The sequence below is a fragment of the Eucalyptus grandis genome, chromosome 11, assembly GCF_016545825.1.
Source record: "Eucalyptus grandis isolate ANBG69807.140 chromosome 11, ASM1654582v1, whole genome shotgun sequence".
Classification (NCBI taxonomy): Eukaryota; Viridiplantae; Streptophyta; class Magnoliopsida; order Myrtales; family Myrtaceae; genus Eucalyptus; species Eucalyptus grandis.
The window spans coordinates 33702304-33723125 of NC_052622.1; the positions used below are offsets into that span (position 1 = coordinate 33702304).

Below are 20822 nucleotides of genomic sequence, written 5' to 3' on the forward strand. Positions count from 1 at the left end.
TCAGATCAGTGAGATTGAGCCTCGCCCGACGCCGGCGAGCTTGTGTCTCGCCAGGCCCAACGCCAGCGAGCTCGAGCCTCACTAGTTGTCGGCGAGGCCGAGAGATCCGGCAAGGCTCAATCGTCGATGACCTTTGAGGGAGTGGCGGAGGCGAGCCTTAGAGGCGGGCGGCAGAGGCGAGTGGCGAAGGCGGCTCGGAGGCGAGTGGCGGAGGGTCGTCGAAGGGCTGAAGAATGTGAAGTTCATGTTTTTTAGGTTTTAGAAATGGGTCGAAAATGGGTCAAAACTTATAACTCATTTTCGACTCATATAAAACTGAACTTCAAATGGGTCGAATGTGGGTTATGACCCATTACAACTTCATAACCCACATTCGACCCATTTGTAAAAATTATGGGTGACTCATTTTGCCACCTTACTCATCGGTTACTGGTTGTACGGGTTCCTGGTCATAAAAAAAATAAAATAAATAACATTGATACATAACGTGATATGCCAACACACGGTAAGAAAAGTGGGGAATGGTGGTTAGTCATCGAGAATTGCACTTTGTTCAATAGTCATATCATCTCGTGTTTTTAAGTCTCTGTAAAGACCGCGAGCAGTCGCCGCCGTCGCCATCTTCATCTTCATCATTTCACGATGGCTAAAACTAGTCACCGCACCAAAGAACTCGAACCCATCAATGGCTTCTGCGCCGAAACCAGGACCTTCCGCAGCCTCAGGCCCTCCGTCCCTCTCCCTCCTCCTTCCCTCCCCATTTCGCTCACCGACTTCCTCTTCTCCATCCTCCCCTCCTCCTCCTCCTCTTCGCCGTTCCTCGTCGACGCCGCCTGCGGCCACCGGATCACCTACCCGCGCTTCATCTCGCAATGCCGGGCTCTCTCGTCCTTCCTCGTCAGCCGCTTCCCTTCCCTCTCCAAGAACGACGTCGTCCTCGTCCTCCCGTCATTTTCCCTCCACGTCCCCGTCATCTACTTCACTCTCCTCTCCCTCGGCATCGTCGTGTCCCCGGCGAACCCCCTGAGCTCCGCCTCCGAGACCCGCCACCTGGTCGGGCTCAGCAAGCCCGTCCTCGCTTTCGTCACCTCCCAAGCAGCTCACAAGCTGCCTACGCTCAGGCACGGCACCATCCTCATCGACTCGCCCGAGTTCGAGTCCGTTTTGACCCGGAGCGGCCTGAAGGAGACCGATCCCGTTCTCCGCAATGTCAACCGGGTCACGCAGGCCGACCCCGCGACGATTCTCTACTCTTCGGGCACGACGGGCCGGGTCAGGGCGTACTCATGACCCACGGAAACATGATCGCGGGGTCGCCGGCGCTCGCCAACCCGAGCCAGGCCCAAAGCCCGTTTGGCTGTTTCCGCTTCCCTGTTCCACGTGTATGGTTTTGCGTCGATATTGAGAGCCTTTGGGATGGGGGCGACCGTGGTTTTGATGGGCAAGTTCGAGTTTGAGGCCATGCTGAAGGCCGTGGAGAAGTATAGAGTCGGCTTGTTGCCGGTGTCGCCGCCGGTCGTGCTAGCGTTGGTGAAGTCGGAGCTGATCGGGAAGTATGACCTCAGCTCACTCCACACCGTCATGTGCGGCGGAGCGCCGCTTGGGAAGGAGGTTTCCCAGCGGTTCCAGCAGCAATTCCCTAACGTGGAGCTGGTGCAGGTAAAATGCCATTAGTGTTAAAAGATATTAAAATAAGCATAACTTCCATATTTTGTAATTTATTTGGCCAAAAATAGTTAGCCCTTTAATTTTAGGATTAATACAAAAAAAAAACTTTAAAGTAATGCATCTGTTACAAATTTACCATAAAATAATTTTTTGACCACAAAAAATCCGAAATTGGTATATTTGTGATATTAATTTTCATTATATTTTATTGTCAAATTATTGAGTTAGATGACATGTAACAATTGACGAGTATGTCGGTTTTGGATTTTTCCTCCGATCCTAGTTTGTGGTGTTTAGTTATATTAATTTAATTTAACGGAAATTAATAGATAACAAATTTGTCACAAATTTTTGTAGGTAAAAAATTATTATTTGGCAAATTTTGTCACAGACATATAAGTTTGAAATTTTTCGTGATATTAATTCTTAATTTTAATCCCGAAAAAGAAATGGCTGACTTCGATGAAAATAAAAACTGACCTAAAATCACTGCTGGCTTTGGACATCATTGGTAATCCATATAGAACACGATACTTGTTTTCCTCCATTTCATGCTATGTCAAGGTGACAAAGATTAGTTTTTGCATATTTACTAAATTGGTTTCAATTCAGTCCAAAGGTGAAATCCCTATGCCAAAACTCATGAGATATGTAAGGAATTACCGGTATTATTAATGTACAGGTAAAAACCAAACTAAAGTCTTAAGCCCCAAATCATTTAGTACTAGACCAATTACTTACATGCCAAAATGCTTGGGCATGATTTCTTTATTTATTTAAGTACGACTTTTTAACTATGTGGCACTCAATAACTTTTTTTTTCCAATTACTTGAGTGTAATATTACTTTTCAATTGATTATTTGAGTGCAAAAAATTCTTAAAAACGTTCACCACAAGTGTTATGCCATGTTAGATTTCTAGAATTTGGGTGAATGTTTTTAAGAAGTTTTGGTAGTGATCAAATGAAAGTTATGGTACATAAGTGAATGTTTTTCTTTTTAAAGTTATCACACTTGAGTGGTCGAAAAAAAAGTTATGACACTTAAGTGAGTCTCATTTGAAAATTATGGTACTTATAGTGTTCTTATCCCGCCAATGAGTGATGAGCACTACCTAACCGATTGCATTATATGACCTCAATTTGAAATTACCAACGACGGATCTTAAGATAAAATTGTTGCATCAGATATATTAAATCAACAATCACTCAATGCATTACGTTCATTGAATTACACTATAACTCAATTTGGTATTCATAGGCTTACCCCCATAGGTACCGCATCCGTACCATGACAGTGCTGTGCTAGAAATTTGGATGACGACGACATGAAAGAATTGAAGAACATGAGGAAGTAGATACGGGCACATAGTTTTGAGTTGATGGATGCAAAAGATCAATAGATGTAAATGACTAATGGCTTTTTCTACATCGACATGTCCAAATGAACTTTTCAGAGTTATGCATTGACAGAGAGCCTCTTAGGAAGTAGGATGATGGGGCCTGATGAGACCAAGCAATACGGCTCCATTGGTCGCCTTGCCAAGTATATGGAAGCCAAAATAGTCGATCCTGTTACTGGAGAAGCTCTACCTCCTGGCTGCAAAGGCGAATTGTGGCTGCGTGGCCCAGCCATCATGAAAGGTCGATAGTCATGAAAGGTCGATAGTCATACCACAATCTCTCATCCTGGATTGCTTTCCTTCTGGAATCTGTGAATAAAACCTATCTGGAGATCTGTTGCACATTTTGTTCAAGCACCATAAAGTTAGGAAATGCCCAGTCTTTCTATTGAAACACTGACTCGCTTACAAAAATTGCAGCACAAAATTAGATATCCCGGTTTCCTCGGACATCGTCAATTACTACGCTGCTTCCTGCATAAGGATTTCTCATTTCACTGCTGGAACTCCTCTTTGAGCTTCACGTATCACTTGTGAAACTCAGATGTTCTGAATCTCTCTGATTCCATTTAGGTTATGTTGGAGATGAAAAGGCGACGGCTGAGACATTGATCCTGACGGTTGGCTAAAAACTGGCGATCTTTGTTACTTTGACTCGGAGGGGTTCCTCTACATTGTAGATAGGCTAAAGGAATTGATAAAATACAAGGCATATCAGGTAGCTTCTGTCGTAAGGAATCTTTTGCTGGTGAAATCTGATGCTTTGCATTTTTCCCTAATCAGATTTTGTCATCTCAATCTCATTCCTACAGGTTCCACCTGCTGAATCGGAGCATTTACTTCAATCTTATCAACAAATTGCAGAAGCTGCAGTTATACCGTATGCTCCAGTGCTTGTCTTATGACCTTTATAGATGCATTGAGAGTTTTTTTTTGGGGTCAAACATGGATGCATAGAGTTTTCATGAGCAAAAAGTCTCATTTTATTTTTATTTACCATTCACTGACCTTTTAATTACTTGGAGGACATGCAAAGTATTGGTGAGTCGATGTTTAAAAGGTCGAGAGTTATCCTACCATTGTGTGGAATGATGATTGACAGAAGATGTACTATTGCGATCGCATTTACTTTTGAGGCAAATCTTTATCTGCTTATAATGGACTCGTCGAACTTTGGTGTGTTGTGAAATCCATAAATGTGCTTTCTTTTTGGCTAAGTGGCTCATTGCGTAAGAAACCAACGAGACTAATCCAAGTGTATTGTTTGGGATCAGGTATCCTGATGAAGAGGCAGGGCAGGTTCCAATGGCTTTCGTGGTGAGGAAGCCTGGTGCATGCGTTACAGAATCTGAAATCATGGATTTCATTGCTGAACAGGTATGGTCCTCCTGGATTCATCTGTTTTGGAAGACTCTTCTTCAGTTTTTAGATTTTCCCAGGGAAATAGAGGAGTTGATGTCCTGAAGATACTAAATGCAAACGCTGAGGCACCTATTCATTGGCTATGAGAAAAACTGACTTTATTTTTCTCGATTTTATAGGGGACACTATTTGATTCCCAATCACTGACTTGCTAGGCACCTGGTGTTCTTAACAGCATGCAGGGCGATTGGTCGAGTACCCCAACGAGTCTTAATATCGCCTATGAAAGCATCTGCTCCAACCCTTGTTCTAGTCCATGCTGCTAATGTTCTTCTTTCCTCCCCTTTAACCCCAATTTGTCACTTAACATTTCGGCGAGCTGTCAGTGCTACTAGATCTATCCAACAAAATGGGCGTGGTCGTTTGTACTATACCTTTGTTTCACTTGCTATAGCTTACTTGGGTAACATAGCTCAATCAGAAAACTTGTTCCATTTAAGTAGCACAGAGCGAATTTGCAGTGTGTTCAGCCTGGTCCAAACCCATAGACAACCCTACTCTATTCTCTGATTACGTTAAACTGGATTGGCAGGTCGCTCCATACAAGAAGATAAGGCGTGTCGCTTTTATCAGTAGCATCCCCACAAATTCTGCGGGAAAGATCTTGAGAAGGGAGCTCATCAATCATGCTTTATCTGCTGGTTCAGCTAGATTGTAAATCTTTGACCAGGAAAAGAAGTCCGATTTTACTTTTAAGTAAAACAGGCCATTGTTATCAGTTCTCTGTATTTGGCAATTTGCTGCTCTATGGTATTAATGTTGTACTTGTTTTTGGAAGTGATTCACCATTCCTTACCAAAGACAGATAAACCCGGCGAAATGTGTAATCCCAACTGAATCTTATACCAGTTCTTTAGAGAAACCGTGCTTGTTAATACTGGTCTAAAGTGGTTGAGTTCAATTCCCCACTTGGGTCCTTATATTCTTGTGTCGTGTTTTGTCATTGTTTTTTTGATGAAATATGCCATTATCATCACCCTCTGCGTTTGGTGCTCCATGGGATGCAAGATTTAGTACCAGTGGTTGGAAATGATTGATCATTCCTAGCAGAAGACACGTTACAAATCCAAAATTCAGGGCAGCCCCTTGTGATATGTGTACATGGCTGTGTAAGTGTCTAGTCTCTCTTGCCCCTGGCTCTGATTTTATTTTGCTCATTCCCTCCTATTGAAATGCGATGTTGATCTAGGAAACTTGTCGTTTATAAATGCGAGTTGAGTTTTAGATCACATCAAGCGATAGTGGAATATTTCAACAACGCTGATAAACAATAATACCTAATGATTTTAGTTGTCTAAATGGTCGAGCTCGAGTCGCTTTAGATGCAAAGGTTGGTCATATTGTGTTTCCGAGTTAAATAATCAGTTTCCTCGGCCCAACCTGCCACCACAGCGTTCAGCTAAATGGGTACTAAATTTCCTTGTGCTTGGACAAGGCAGGAGCATACACACAAGCATTCATGTCACGACTCTGAAGTCAAAACTAATTGTAGGCGGTCCTCTATGTGAACTTGACTCATTTTCAAATTGTAGAGTCCTAAAATATTTGGCTCAATGTTCAATCAAATTCTAAATGTTCAAATTTATTCAATCATGTTCTAAATATTTTGAATTTACATAGTAATTAGCAACCTATATTAAATCTTCTGAGAACTTTACTTTGAATTTTATTATGACAAGTCAAATTGCTGCAACAAGACTCTGTTTGCAAGTTACAAAAAGTAAGGATGATTACAAATTACAATCGTCAAAAAGTAGTGCTTGCTTTATTTACTAACGACAATGGCAATTACAGACCCGTAAAGGAATAGTACTATTTTTAAGGAAAATGACTTCGTCTTTGGTAAACTATTGTTTCTGAGGAAAATTACTTCCTTCGGAAGGCACATTTACTTTCATTCTTTATGACTTACAGGAAAATTATCCCCATGATGTTTACTTTAAAAATTTAGGTTAATGGTTAAGTGATTAGAATTTTGACCTCACGCGATCCGTAGTCAAATTACTATCCTCGACTGTAATTTCTAACTACAAGTGTAACTAAACTATGAGGAATTTGAGAAAAATTATACCCCACGAAGGAGACCGATGGAGCAAACTTACTACTTTTAAATAAAATTAGTTGCACTTAGAAAACATGTTACTAATTTTCATTTACGAAAACTTATAGGGAAATTACTATTACAATTGTTGAGGATGGTTGAGACAATTTCAGATTAAGTACTCGTAGCAATTTTAAGTTATGAAATCAGTAGCCTAATAGCTACTCGTAAAAGTTCTAAGTGCTATTGATTCATTGCATGTTCGGAGAAATTGCGATTTATAGAAGTAAAATTACTAACATAAAGTGAAACTGACATTTTCATGTATTAAAAAAGAGAATGAGAAAATGAGAGAAAATTCAAAATATCGTGTAGACTTCTTGAGGGTTGAACGCATACCCGATCTATCTTATTATCATCTATATGGATTAATCAAAAGTCTTATTTAGCACTATCGTTGAATTTTTTTCTCATGATTCAATGTTTGAAATGCATCAAAGGAAGGACCTAATAATCGAGCGATGTTGAATAAAATAAGATTGATTTACAAAATTAATATGTTAAATGATATGAAATGTAAATAGTCGTTTAGATAATTAGGTCATGTATAATATCAATACCACGTAGCATTTCTTTCACAATAAATGCTTGAGTTGTTTGGCACATCAATTAAAATCCTTTCATAATGAAAGCAAAAACAACATAAATTATCTTTGAACTTTGACTCAATGCGTAATGTTATCTCTAAATTTTTAATTTGTTCAACATGATTGCCAAACTCTAATCTAACGTGCAATGTCATCCCTAAACATTTAAATTATGTAATGTGCTACTTGAAATTTTTGTATATGTTCAATTTACTCCTTGAATTATATGAAAATATTTAGTGTTGTCTTTAAATCATATGAAAATATTCAGGGATTATATTGAACATTTATTAAAATTCGGACTACATTGAACAAATTAAAAGATCAGGATAATATTGCACATTTGACTAATATTTAGAGATTATATTGAATAAATTCAAAATTTAGCATCGACGTGAAATTATTTGTGTAATTATTATGCCTGACGAAAACTCAAATCATTAGGAACATCAATTAAGCATGTGCACGTTTTCCCACCTAGAAGCTCCTGTGCTTCACTTTGACTCTCTCTTTCTCTCTCTCTCTCTTCCCCTTTGTGCTTTCTTTGCATTCATCAATGGCGTCGATGCAGATGGAGGAGAACCCTAGCCATCATGTGAAATCAAGGGCCACATTCCTGATACGCTTCTACTTGGATCAAGCTTCATTCAATCTCTCTCTCTACATCGAGTAATTCTCGTCACTTTTTTTCGATTTGATAATTCGAAAAAGTTTTGAATCTCTACTTTCCTCGTTCTCTTTTCAGATTTACAGAGCTTTTGGATTGCCATCGTCATATCCCAACTTAATAAAAATAAAGGCATGACACGATCATTCTTTCATCGATGAATACGGTATCAACATAACCAAAATTTAATTTGATATTAATATATATATAACAAAAACGACATTTGGTTACTAGAGTTTACTTGCAAACTCTGATATAGTAAACTTATCAACTATAAACTGCAGAATCAATATATAATGCCCTCATCAAAAGCAAACTCTGATATAGTAAACTTATCAACTATAAACTGCATAATCAATATATACACGCCTTCATCAAAAATTAACTCGCAAACCTATCAATTATATACTCATGCCAAAAATCCCCACCACAAAAAAGTCAACTATAAACCGCACAATCAATATACACTCCTCCTCCTCCTCCTTGCCGTTCCTCATCGACGCCGCCACCGGCCACCGGATCACCTACCCGCGCTTCCTCTCGCAATGCCGCGCCCTCTCTGCCTTCCTCGCGAGCCGCTTCCCTTCCCTCTCCAAGAACGACGTCGCCCTCGTCCTCCCTTCTCCTTCCCTCCACGTCCCCGTCATCTACTTCACTCTCCTCTCCCTCCGCATCGTCGCGTCCCCCGCGAACCCCCCTGAGCTCCGCCTCCGAGATCCACCACCTGGTCGGGCTCAGCCAGCCCGTCCTCGCTTTCGTCACCTCCCAAGCAGCTCACAAGCTGCCTACGCTCAGGCACGGCACCATCCTCATCGACTCGCCCCAGTTCGAGTCCGTTTTGTCCCGGACCGGACTGAAGGAGACCGATCCCGTTCTCCGCAATGTCAACCGGGTCACGCAGGCCGACCCGCGACGATTCTCTACTCTTCGGGCACGACAGGCCGGGTCAAGGGCGTCCTCATGACCCACGGAAACATGATCGCGGGGCTTGCCAGCGCTCGCCAAGCCGAGCCAGGCGCGAAGCCCGTTTTGCTGTTTCCACTTCCCCTGTTCCACGTGTATGGCTTTGCGGGGATATTGAAGGCCTTTGGGATAGGGGCGACCGTGGTTTTGATGGGGAAGTTCGAGCTTGAGGCCATGCTGAAGGCCGTGGAGAAGTATAGAGTCGGCTCGTTGCCGGTTTCGCCGCTTGTCGTGCTGGCGCTGGTGAAGTCGGAGCTGATCAGGAAGTATGGCCTCAGCTCGCTCCGCACTGTCATGTGTGGCGGAGCGCCGCTTGGGAAGGAGGTTTGCGAGCGGTTCCAGCAGCAATTCCCTAACGTGTAGCTGGTGCAGGTAAAATGCTAGTAGTGCTAAAGATACTAAAACTAACATAGCTTTCATATTTTGTAATTTATTTGGCCAAAAAGATAGCCCTTTAATAAATTTATCCCAAATTAATCTTTTAACTATTAAAAAAATCCTAAACTGATATACTTATGACAAAAATCCTAAATCAGTACTTTGTATTAAAATGCGATTTTTTAACCACCAAACACTAACTTCGTACTAGTAAGCTTACCCCAATAGGAACCGCATTTGTACCATGACAGTGCTGTACTAGAATTTTGGATGAAGACGACACGAAAGAGTTGTAGAATATGAAGAAGTAGATACAGGCACATAGTTTTGAGTTGATGGATACGAAAGATCAATAGATGTAAATGACTAAGGGCTGTGTCTACATCAACATGTCCGAATGAATTTTTCAGGGTTATGCATTGACAGAGAGCCTCTTAGGAAGTAGATTGATGGGGCCTGATGAGACCAAGCAATACGGCTCCGTCGGTCGCCTCTCTGAGCATATGGAAGCCAAAATAGTCGATCCTGTTACTCGAGAAGCTCTACCTCCCGGCTGCAAAGGTGAATTGTGGCTGCGCGGCCCAGCCATCATGAAAGGTCTATAGTCATACCACAATCTCTCATCCTGGATTGCTTTCCTCCTGGAATCTGTGAACAAAACCCATCTGGAGATCTGTTGCACATTTTGTTCAAGCACCATCAAGTTAGGAAATGATCGTCTTTCTATTAAAACACTGACTTGCTCACAAAAAATTGCAGTACAAAATTAGATATCCTGGTTTCCTTGGACATCGACAATTACTATGCTGCTTCTGGCATAAGGATTTCTCATTTCACTACTTGAACTCCTCTTTAAGCTTCACGTATCACTCGTGAAACTCTGATGTTCTGAATTTTTCCTGATTCCATGTAGGTTGTGTTGGAGATGACAAGGCGACGGCTGAGACATTGGACCCTGACTGTTGGCTAAAAACTGGCGATCTTTGTTACTTTGACTCAGAGGGGTTCCTCTACATCGTAGATAGGCTAAAGGAATTGATCAAATACAAGGCGTATCAGGTAGTTGCTATCATTAGGAATCTTTTGCTGAGGAAATCTGATGCTTCCCATTTTTCTGTAATCAGAAATTGTCATCTCAATCTCATCCCATCCTACAGGTTCCACCTGCTGAATTGGAGCATTTACTTCAATCTCATCAACAAATTGCGGAAGCCGCAGTGATACTGTACGCTCCAGTGCTTATGACCTTCATAGATGCATTGAGTGTTTTTTTTTTTTTTTGTCAAACATAGATGTATTGAGTTTGCATGAGCCAAAGTCAATCTTATTTTTATTCACCATTCGCTATTCTTTTCATTACTTGGAGGACATGCAAAGTATTGGTGAGTCGATGTTTAAAAGGTCAAGAGTTGTCCTACCATTGTGCCAAATGATGATTGACAGAAGATGTACTGTTGTGATCCCATTTACTTTTGAGGCAAATCTTTATCTGCTTAAAATGTACTCGTTGAACTTTGGTGTGTTGTGAGATCCATAAATGTGCTTTCTTTTTGGCTAAGTGGCTCATTGCATAAGTAACCAATGAGACTAATCCAAGTGTATTGCCTGGAATCAGGTATCCTGATGAAGAGGCAGGGCAGGTTCCAATGGCTTTTGTGGTGAGGAAGCCTGGTGCATATGTTACAGAATCTGAAATCATGGATTTCATTGCTGAACGGGTATGGTCCTCCTGGATTCATCTGTTTTGGAAGACTCTTCTTCAGTTTTTGGGATTTTCCCGGGGAAGTAGAGGAGTTGATGTCCTGAAGATGCTAAATGAAAACGCTGAGGCATCTATTCATTGGCTATGAGAACAACTAGGACTCTATTTTTCTCGATATCATAGGGGACACTATTAGATTCCCAATCACCGACTTGCTGGGCACCTGGTGTTCTTAACAGTTTGCAGGGCGATTAGTTGAGTACCTCAACGAGTTTTAATATCACATAAGAAAGCATCTGCTCCAACCCTTGTTCTATTCCATTCTGCTAAGGTTTTTCTTTTCTCCCATTTAACCCCAATTTGTCACGTAACTTTTTGGCGAGCAGTCAATGCTAGTAGATCTATCCAACAAAATGGGCGTGGTCTTTTGTACGATACCTTTGTTTCACTTGCTAAAGCTTACTTGGATAACATAGCTCAATCAGATGACTTGTTCCAGTTGAGTAGCACATAGCGAATTGGCAGGGTGTTTTGCCCGGTCCAAACCCATAGACAACCCAACCCTTTTCTCTAATTTCATTAAACTGGATTTGCAGGTTGCTCCACACAAGAAGATAAGGCGTGTCACTTTTATCAGTAGCATCCCCAAGAATCCCGCAGGAAAGATATTGAGAAGGGAGCTCATCAATCATGCTTTATCTGCTGGTTCAGCTAAATTATAAAATCTTTGACCAGGAAAAGAAGTCCCATTTTTCATTTAGTAAATTATTATCAGTTCTCCTCTGATATATGTTGTACTTGTATTTGGAAGTGATTCACCATTCCTTACCGAAGACAAACATAAACCAGGCGAAATGTGTAATTCTGACCGAATCTTATACTGGCTCTTTGGAGAAGCTGTGCTTGTTAATACTGGTCTGAAGTGGTTGACTTCGATTCCCCACTTGAGTCCTTATATTCTTGTGTTGTGTTTTGTCATTTTTTTTGGATGAAATATGCCATTATCATCACCCTGTGTTTGGTGCTCCATGGGATGCACTATGCAGTACCAGTTGTTGGATATGGTTGATCATTCCTAGCGGAAGACGACCTGAATCCGAAATACGGGGCAGCCTCTTGGGAATGTGTACATTGCTGTGTAATTGTCTAGTCTCTCTTGCCCGTGGCTCTGAATTTATTTTGCTCATTCCCTTGTATCGAAATGTACTTTTGCGGTAAGAGAGACATGCTTAAAAATGCGATGGCTTTTGGATCACCTGTATGTAAGGAGTGTATAGCTGTCCATGCCAAGTGACATGGGATATTTCAACAACACTGATAATACTTGATAATCAATAATACCATATTATTTTACTTGTCTACATTGGAAGGATCTAATAAATGAGTGATATTGAATATAATGAGTATGATTTACAAAATTAATACATGAGTTGTTTGGCACATCAATTAAAATCTTTTCATAATGAAGGGAAAGCAACATGAATTATCTCTTAACTATAGCCCAATATATAATGTCATCCATAAATTTTAATTTATTCAATATGATCATTGAATTTTAGTCTAATATGCAATGTCTTCTTTGAACATTAAATTTGTTCAACGTGATCATTAAATTTTTGGTATATGAAAATATTCAATACTATTATTGAATTATATGAAAATATTCAAAAATTGTATTGTACATTTATTAAAAAAAAAAAATCGGATCACATTAAATAAATTAAAATTTTAAGGATAATATTGCACATTTAACTTTAATATAGCGATTTTAAGTTAGGTGGTTTGCTGGGTTTTCGGGTCCCTGTCATATAATTGGTTGTGGGCTCGGGGAAGATTCAATAATGCATGCTTTCTGTCCCGCGAGAGGTGAACCAAGTTATTTAATCGATATCTATTGACAGGAAATCAAACGGATCATTCTCGGGGTCCCACATTGATGTCCGTCTAGTCACCTTGTTTTCTGTCGTTTTCAGTGCAGTGAGGTGCTTTTGCTTCGGGATTCAAGCGATTCTGTGGATCATAAAATAGATCTTCTGCAATCGAGAAATATACGTAAAAAATAAACATCGGTACCAATTCTCACTAGAAATTTTTAATTAGATTAATTTAGTTTTAAAATCTTTCATATTCTATTAATTAAGTCCATTCGATCAATTTAAGTTGAAGTTTATTGAGGTGGACGCCGCCTATTTTATGTAGCAGGAGAAAGTCGACATTAATATCGCAATTTCCTCGTTTAAAATTAGTCGATTGACTTAATTGACAAAATATGAAAAATATTTAAAATTAAATTGGTCAAATTGAAAGATTCGGAACCGAATTGATATTAATGTAATTGATTTATGATTTTTTTGGTACTTTTCTCATCGGTGAACAATATTGGTATTTTCATAGATTTAGGCTTGTAATGCATTGGAATTGGCTTCTAGAGGTGATTTGGAACTAACTAAAAGAATCGGGTTGACTAAACTTCATGTTAAGGGCATGTATATTCGATTAGGCTCAGATCTAATTTCAATCTCAAGTTAAAGAATATTCTCGTGTTCCCAAATTGAAAAAATTTAAAGAGCGAATACAAGGTTCAAAACCTTCATCCCTCGTTAAGATTTTCCATTCACAGAAAGTACAATACATAATCTAAGCAAGTGATTATGTAAGTATGTTTACATAAGGCAAATAATCCGATGATGAATATCGTCGGTTTTGGTCAAGGCAAGTCGAGTCAAAACTCACGTAGAGTCAAAACCCAATGCGAATCGATCAAATCAGTTCACTAAATTAACATTCGATTTTTATTAGTGTTATTACTAGTTTTAAGTTATTGATCTTGAGCTTTTCTTGAACTCCTCGCTTTCCCACGTGAGATACAATCCTATGCATATTAGGGGTTCTCCTAAGTCATAGAGGAGCCTAGTCGAGCAACTAAAGAAGGTCGTGCTTCACGTGGATGGGACGGGAGTAAAGGTTACGTTACTCCATGTCTACCAAACCCAGCAGTCCCCTTTCGACCCAAAAAAAAAAAAAAAAAAAATCTGGTTGGCCACTCGATTGTTTAATGAACTCTACGAAACCCAATGTCCTTTTCTTTCCCTCCCGTTTCTGGCTAAAACAAAATTGGCCCCGTCTTTGCTGGCGTGCTTCGTGTGGATCCAACTTTCAGACCATCCAAGAACAGAAGCAATCGCGTTGAAAGGTACAGAAAACATGCAAATGTTGCTAACGTGGAGAGTCGTCGGTTGGCCTAGAATGCCCCCACCAATTTTTGTTTCAAACATTAGCCCCTCGAGCTTCATAATCGATGTTAAAGAGCGAATAGAGCCCATTCGAGGCAAGACTTTTACTTATGACTTGACGACTTTCGATTCCACGAAAGAAAATTTCTTTTATCTGAATTATTATTTTAAGAAATGATTGGATGACAATATTTGATTTATTATGACAATAACAATTTGGATTACGAAAAATTGAATAATAAATAATTATAAATTATTGCAAGCCTTTAAAGAATTTGTCGTTTTTAACAATTTCTTATTTTCACAATAGCTCAAAAACTGTTGTGCTAGTAAAATCGTATTATTTTTTACCCATTTTCATTTCACTTTGCCTATGACGGGATTCCTCAAGCATTTTGTGTGAAGTGCTAAGTAGCACCAACATCGATATACTGATATGATATGTCGATACGTCATTTAAAAAAATGGAGAATTTCAACATATTGGATACGTTATATATTAAATATATTTTTATATATAAATAATAATAAAAGAGACTATAATGGATTTACACTAAAAATATTAATGTTAATATTATTCATTATTTCAATTTAATAAATTCAATTACATTTCATTTCTATAATTCATAAAATTTGGAGGAAGAAAAAGATAAACAATTCACAATTTACTACAATTAGTTGAAAAGAAAATAATCAACATTCTACCATCAAATATAACAATAAGTCTTTTATTTTATTTTATTTTTCTTTACAAATTTACATTTTGATATTTTATTTATTGAAAATTTTTAAATTCATTTGTGCATGTTGGAATTGCGTATTGAAATTTCGAATTTGCACGCCAGAACGTATAAAGAAAATTAATTACGTACCGAATTGTTTGACATCCTTTAATTGCAAGTCGGAGCATGTCAAAATATTGGACGTGATACGAAAATTTTCGAAAAATGTCGGTACTTTTTAATGAAAGGAAAGCTTTCCACGCTTTTAATGCCAAGCGTTATCACAGGGAGAGCGCATGGTCGTCACCTGTCAGCTTCTCTGCTATGAACGCCGTAAGAAAAGTGAGGAATGGTAGTTAGTCATCGAGAATTGCGCTTTGTTCATTAGTCATATCATCTCGTGCTTTTTAAGTCTCTGAAAAGACGGGAGATACCGAGCACTGCAGTCGCCGTCGCCGTCGCCATCTTCATCTTCATCATTTCACGATGTCTGAAACTAGTCACCGCACCAAAGAACTCCAACCCATCAATGGCTTCTGCGCCGAAAGCAGGACCTTCCGCAGCCTCAAGCCCTCCGTCCCTCTCCCTCCTCCTTCCCTCCCCATTTCGCTCACCGACTTCCTCTTCTCCATCCTCCCCTCCTCCTCCTCCTCCTCCTCCTCGCCGTTCCTCGTCGACGCCGCCACCGGCCACCGGGTCACCTACCCGCGCTTCATCTCGCAATGCCGGGCTCTCTCGTCCTTCCTCGTCAGCCGCTTCCCTTCCCTCTCCAAGAACGACGTCGTCCTCGTCCTCCCGTCATTTTCCCTCCACGTCCCCGTCATCTACTTCACTCTCCTCTCCCTCGGCATCGTCGTGTCCCCGGCGAACCCCCTGAGCTCCGCCTCCGAGATCCGCCACCTGGTCGGGCTCAGCAAGCCCGTCCTCGCTTTCGTCACCTACCAAGCAGCTCACAAGCTGCCTACGCTCAGGCACGGCACCATCCTCATCGACTCGCCCGAGTTCGAGTCCGTTTTGTCCCGGACCGGCCTGAAGGAGACCGATCCCGTTCTCCGCAATGTCAACCGGGTCACGCAGGCCGACCCCGCGACGATTCTCTACTCTTCGGGCACGACGGGCCGGGTCAAGGGCGTACTCATGACCCACGGAAACATGATCGCGGGGTCGCCGGCGCTCGCCAACCCGAGCCAGGCCCAAAGCCCGTTTGGCTGTTTCCACTTCCCCTGTTCCACGTGTATGGTTTTGCGTCGATATTGAGAGCCTTTGGGATGGGGGCGACCGTGGTTTTGATGGGCAAGTTCGAGCTCCAGGCCATGCTGAAGGCCGTGGAGAAGTATAGAGTCGGCTTGTTGCCGGTGTCGCCGCCGGTCGTGCTAGCGTTGGTGAAGTCGGAGCTGATCGGGAAGTATGACCTCAGCTCACTCCGCACCGTCATGTGCGGCGGAGCGCCGCTTGGGAAGGAGGTTTCCCAGCGGTTCCAGCAGCAATTCCCTAACGTGGAGCTGGTGCAGGTAAAATGCCATTAGTGTTAAAAGATATTAAAATAAGCATAACTTCCGTATTTTGTAATCTATTTGGCCAAAAAAATAGTTATCTCTTTAATTTTAGGATTAATACAAAAAAAAAAAACCCTTAAATTGACACAGTTGTAATACATTTATTGTAAAATAATTTTTTGACCATAAAAAATTTCAAATAGTACACTTTTGAAAAATATATCGTTCATTAGTTTTTAAATTTTATTTTCAAATTGTTAAGTTATATGACTCGTAATAATTAACAGATGTATCAATTTTGGGTTTTGCCTTTTGATTGTCATAATGTACCAGTTTATGATTTTTTGTGATATTAATTTAATTTAATGGAAATTAATAAATAGTAAATTTGTCACAAATAACCAGTTTGAATTTTTGGTAGGTAAAAAATTAGTTTTTAGTAAATTTGTCACAAACATACAAGTTTGAGATTTTTCGTGATATTAATTCTTAATTTTAATCCCAAAAAAGAAATGGCTGACTTCAATGAAAATAAAAACCGACCTAAAATCACTGTTGGCTTTGGACATCATTGGTTATCCATATAGAGAACGATACTTGTTTTCCTCTATTTCATGCTATGTCAAGGTGACAAAGGTTAGTTTTTGCATATTTACTAAATTGGTTTCAATCCAGTCCAAAGGTGAAATCCCTATGGCAAAACTCGTGGGATATGCAAGGAATTACCGGTATTTTTAATGTACAGGTAAAAATCAAACTAAAGTCTTAAGCCCCGATCGTTTAGTACTTGGACCAATTACTTACATGCCAAAATGCTTGGGCATGATTTCTTTATTTATTTAAGTAGGACTTTTTAACTATATGGCACTCAATAACCTTCTCTCTCTCTCTTTTTTTTTTTCCAATTACTTGAGTGTCATATTGCTTTTCAATTGATCATTTGAGTGCAAAAAATTATTAAAAACGTTCACCACAGTGTTATGCCATGTTAGATTTCTAGAATTTGGGTGAATGTTTTTAAGAAGTTTTGGTAGTGATCAAATGAAAGTTACAGTACGTAAGTGAATGTTTTTCTTTTTTGAAGTTATCACACTTGAGTGGTTGAAAAAAAAGTTACGGTGCTTAAGTGAGTCTTATATGAAAGTTATGGCACTTATAGTGTGCCAATGAGTGACGAGCACTGCCTAACTGATTGCATTATATGACCTCAATCTGAAATTACCCAACGATGGATCTTTATAGTGTTCTTATCCTGCCAATGAGTGATGAGCACTGCCTAACTGATTGCATTTTATGACCTCAATCTGAAATTACCCGACGATGGATCTTAAGATAAAATTGTTGCATTGGATATATTAAATCAACAATCAATCAAAAGGTGCATTACGTTCATTGAATTACACTATAACTCAATTTGTTACTCGTAGGCTTACCCCCATAGGTACCGCATGCGTACCATGACAGTGCTGTGCTAGAAATTTGGATGACGACGGCATGAAAGAATTGAAGAACATGAGGAAGTAGATACGGGCACATAGTTTTGAGTTGATGGATGCAAAAGATCAATAGATGTAAATGAATAATGGCTTTTTCTACATTGACATGTCCAAATGAATTTTTCAGGGTTATGCATTGACAGAGAGCCTCTTAGGAAGTAGGATGACGGGGCCTGATGAGACCAAGCAATACGGCTCCATTGGTCGCCTCGCCGAGTATATGGAAGCCAAAATAGTCGATCCTGTTACTGGAGAAGCTCTACCTCCTGGCTGCAAAGGCGAATTGTGGCTGCGTGGCCCAGCCATCATGAAAGGTTGATAGTCATACCACAATCTCTCATCCTGAATTGCTTTCCTTCTGGAATCAGTGAAGAAAACCTATCTGGAGATCTGTTGCACATTTTGTTCAAGCACCATCAAGTTAGGAAATGCCCGTCTTTCTATTGAAACACTGACTCGCTTACAAAAATTGCAGTACAAAATTAGATATCCTGGTTTCCTTAGACATCGTCAATTACTATGCTGCTTCCTGCATAAGGATTTCTCATTTCACTGCTGGAACTCCTCTTTGAGCTTCACGTGTCACTTGTGAAACTCAGATGTTCTGAATCTCTCCTGATTCCATTTAGGTTATGTTGGAGATGAAAAGGCGACGGCTGAGACATTGGATCCTGACGGTTGGCTAAAAACTGGCGATCTTTGTTACTTTGACTCAGAGGGGTTCCTCTACATTGTAGATAGGCTAAAGGAATTGATAAAATACAAGGCGTATCAGGTAGCTGCTATCATAAGGAATCTTTTGCTGGTGAAATCTGATGCTTCGCATTTTTCCATAATCAGATTTTGTCATCTCAATCTCATCCCATCCTTCAGGTTCCACCTGCTGAATTGGAGCATTTACTTCAATCTCATCAACAAATTGCGGAAGCTGCAGTGATACCGTATGCTCCAGTGCTTGTCTTATGACCTTCATAGATGCATTGAGAGTTTTTTTTGGGGTCAAACATGGACGCATAGAGTTTTCATGAGCAAAAAGTCTCATTTTATTTTTATTTACCATTCACTGACCTTTTAATTACTTGGAGGACATGCAAAGTATTGGTGAGTCGATGTTTAAAAGGTCGAGAGTTATCCTACCATTGTGCAGAATAATGATTGACAGAAGATGTACTATTGCGATTGCATTTACTTTTGAGGCAAATCTTTATCTGCTTATAATGGACTTGTCGAACTTTGGCATGTTGTGAGATCCATAAATGTGCTTTCTTTTTGGCTAAGTGGCTCATTGCGTAAGAAACCAACGAGACTAATCCAAGTGTATTGCTTGGGATCAGGTATCCTGATGAAGAGGCAGGGCAGGTTCCAATGGCTTTCGTGGTGAGGAAGCCTGGTGCATGCGTTACAGAATCTGAAATCATGGATTTCATTGCTGAACAGGTATGGTCCTCCTGGATTCATCTGTTTTGGAAGACTCTTCTTCAGTTTTTAGATTTTCCCAGGGAAATAGAGGAGCTGATGACCTGAAGATACTAAATGCAAACGCTGAGGCACCTATTCATTGGCTATGAGAACAACTATGACTTTATATTTCTCGATATCATAGGGGACACTATTTGATTCCCAATCACTGACTTGCTGGGCACCTGGTGTTCTTAACAGCATGCAGGGCAATTGGTCGAGTACCCCAACGAGTCTGAATATCGCCTAAGAAAGCATCTGCTCCAACCCTTGTTCTAGTCCATGCTGCTAATGTTCTTCCTTTCTCCCCTTTAACCCCAATTTGTCACTTAACATTTCGGCGAGCTGTCAGTGCTACTAGATCTATCCAACAAAATGGGCGTGGTCGTTTGTACTATACCTTTGTTTCACTTGCTATAGCTTACTTGGGTAACATAGCTCAATCAGAAAACTTGTTCCATCTAAGCAGCACAGAGCGAATTTGCAGGGTGTTCAGCCTGGTCCGAACCCATAGACAACCCTACTCTATTCTCTGATTACGTTAAACTGGATTCGCAGGTTGCTCCATACAAGAAGATAAGGCGTGTCGCTTTTATCAGTAGCATCCCCAAAAATCCTGCGGGAAAGATCTTGAGAAGGGAGCTCATCAATCATGCTTTATCTGCTGGTTCAGCTAGATTGTAAATCTTTGACCAGGAAAAGAAGTCCGATTTTACTTTTAAGTAAAACAGGCCATTGTTATCAGTTCTCTGTATTTGGCAATTTGCTGCTCCATGGTATGAATGTTGTACTTGTTTTTGGAAGTGATTCACCATTCCTTACCAAAGACAAAGATAAACCCGGCGAAATGTGTAATCCCAACTGAATCTTATACCAGTTCTTTAGAGAAACTGTGCTTGTTAATACTGGTCTAAAGTGGTTGAGTTCGATTCCCCACTTGGGTCCTTATATTCTTGTGTCGTGTTTAGTCATTGTTTTTTTGATGAAATATGCCATTATCATCACCCTCTGCGTTTGGTGCTCCATGGGATGCAAGATTTAGCAACAGTTGTTGGAAATGATTGATCATTCCTAGCAGAAGACACGTTACAAATCCAAAATTCAGGGCAGCCCCTTGTGATATGTGTACATGGCTGTGTAAGTGTCTAGTCTCTCTTGCCCCTGGCTCTGATTTTATTTCGCTCATTTCCTCCTACTGAAATGCGATGTTGATCTAGGAAACTTGATGTTTATAAATGCGAGTTGAGTTTTAGATCACATCAAGTGATGTGGAATATTTCAACAACGCTGGTAACACTTGATAAGCAATAATACCTAATGATTTTAGTTGTCTAAATGGTCGAGCTCGAGTCGCTTTAGATGCAAAGGTTGGTCATATTGTGTTTCCGAGTTAAATAATCAGTTTCCTCGGCCCAACCTGCCACCACAGCGTTCAGCTAAATGGGTACTAAATTTCCTTGTGCTTGGACAAGGCAGGAGCATACACACAAGCATTCATGTCACGACTCTGAAGTCAAAACTGATTGTA

General features: G+C 40.3%; 1 protein-coding gene and 1 pseudogene across 1 annotated transcript; both read left to right on the forward strand.

Moving 5' to 3' along the window:
* The first annotated feature begins 641 nt into the window (after window positions 1–641).
* LOC104426180 (4-coumarate--CoA ligase-like 9) lies at window positions 642–11745 on the forward strand. The gene is given in 8 exon segments (XM_018864956.2): window positions 642–1273; window positions 1276–1372; window positions 1374–1659; window positions 9599–9785; window positions 10102–10247; window positions 10346–10413; window positions 10804–10906; window positions 11487–11745. Coding segments are annotated over 8 exon segments (1644 nt in total). The 5' UTR covers window position 642; the 3' UTR covers window positions 11613–11745.
* Window positions 11746–15184: 3439 nt separating this feature from the next.
* LOC120289415 lies at window positions 15185–20190 on the forward strand (annotated as a pseudogene).
* The last annotated feature ends 632 nt before the right edge of the window (window positions 20191–20822 follow it).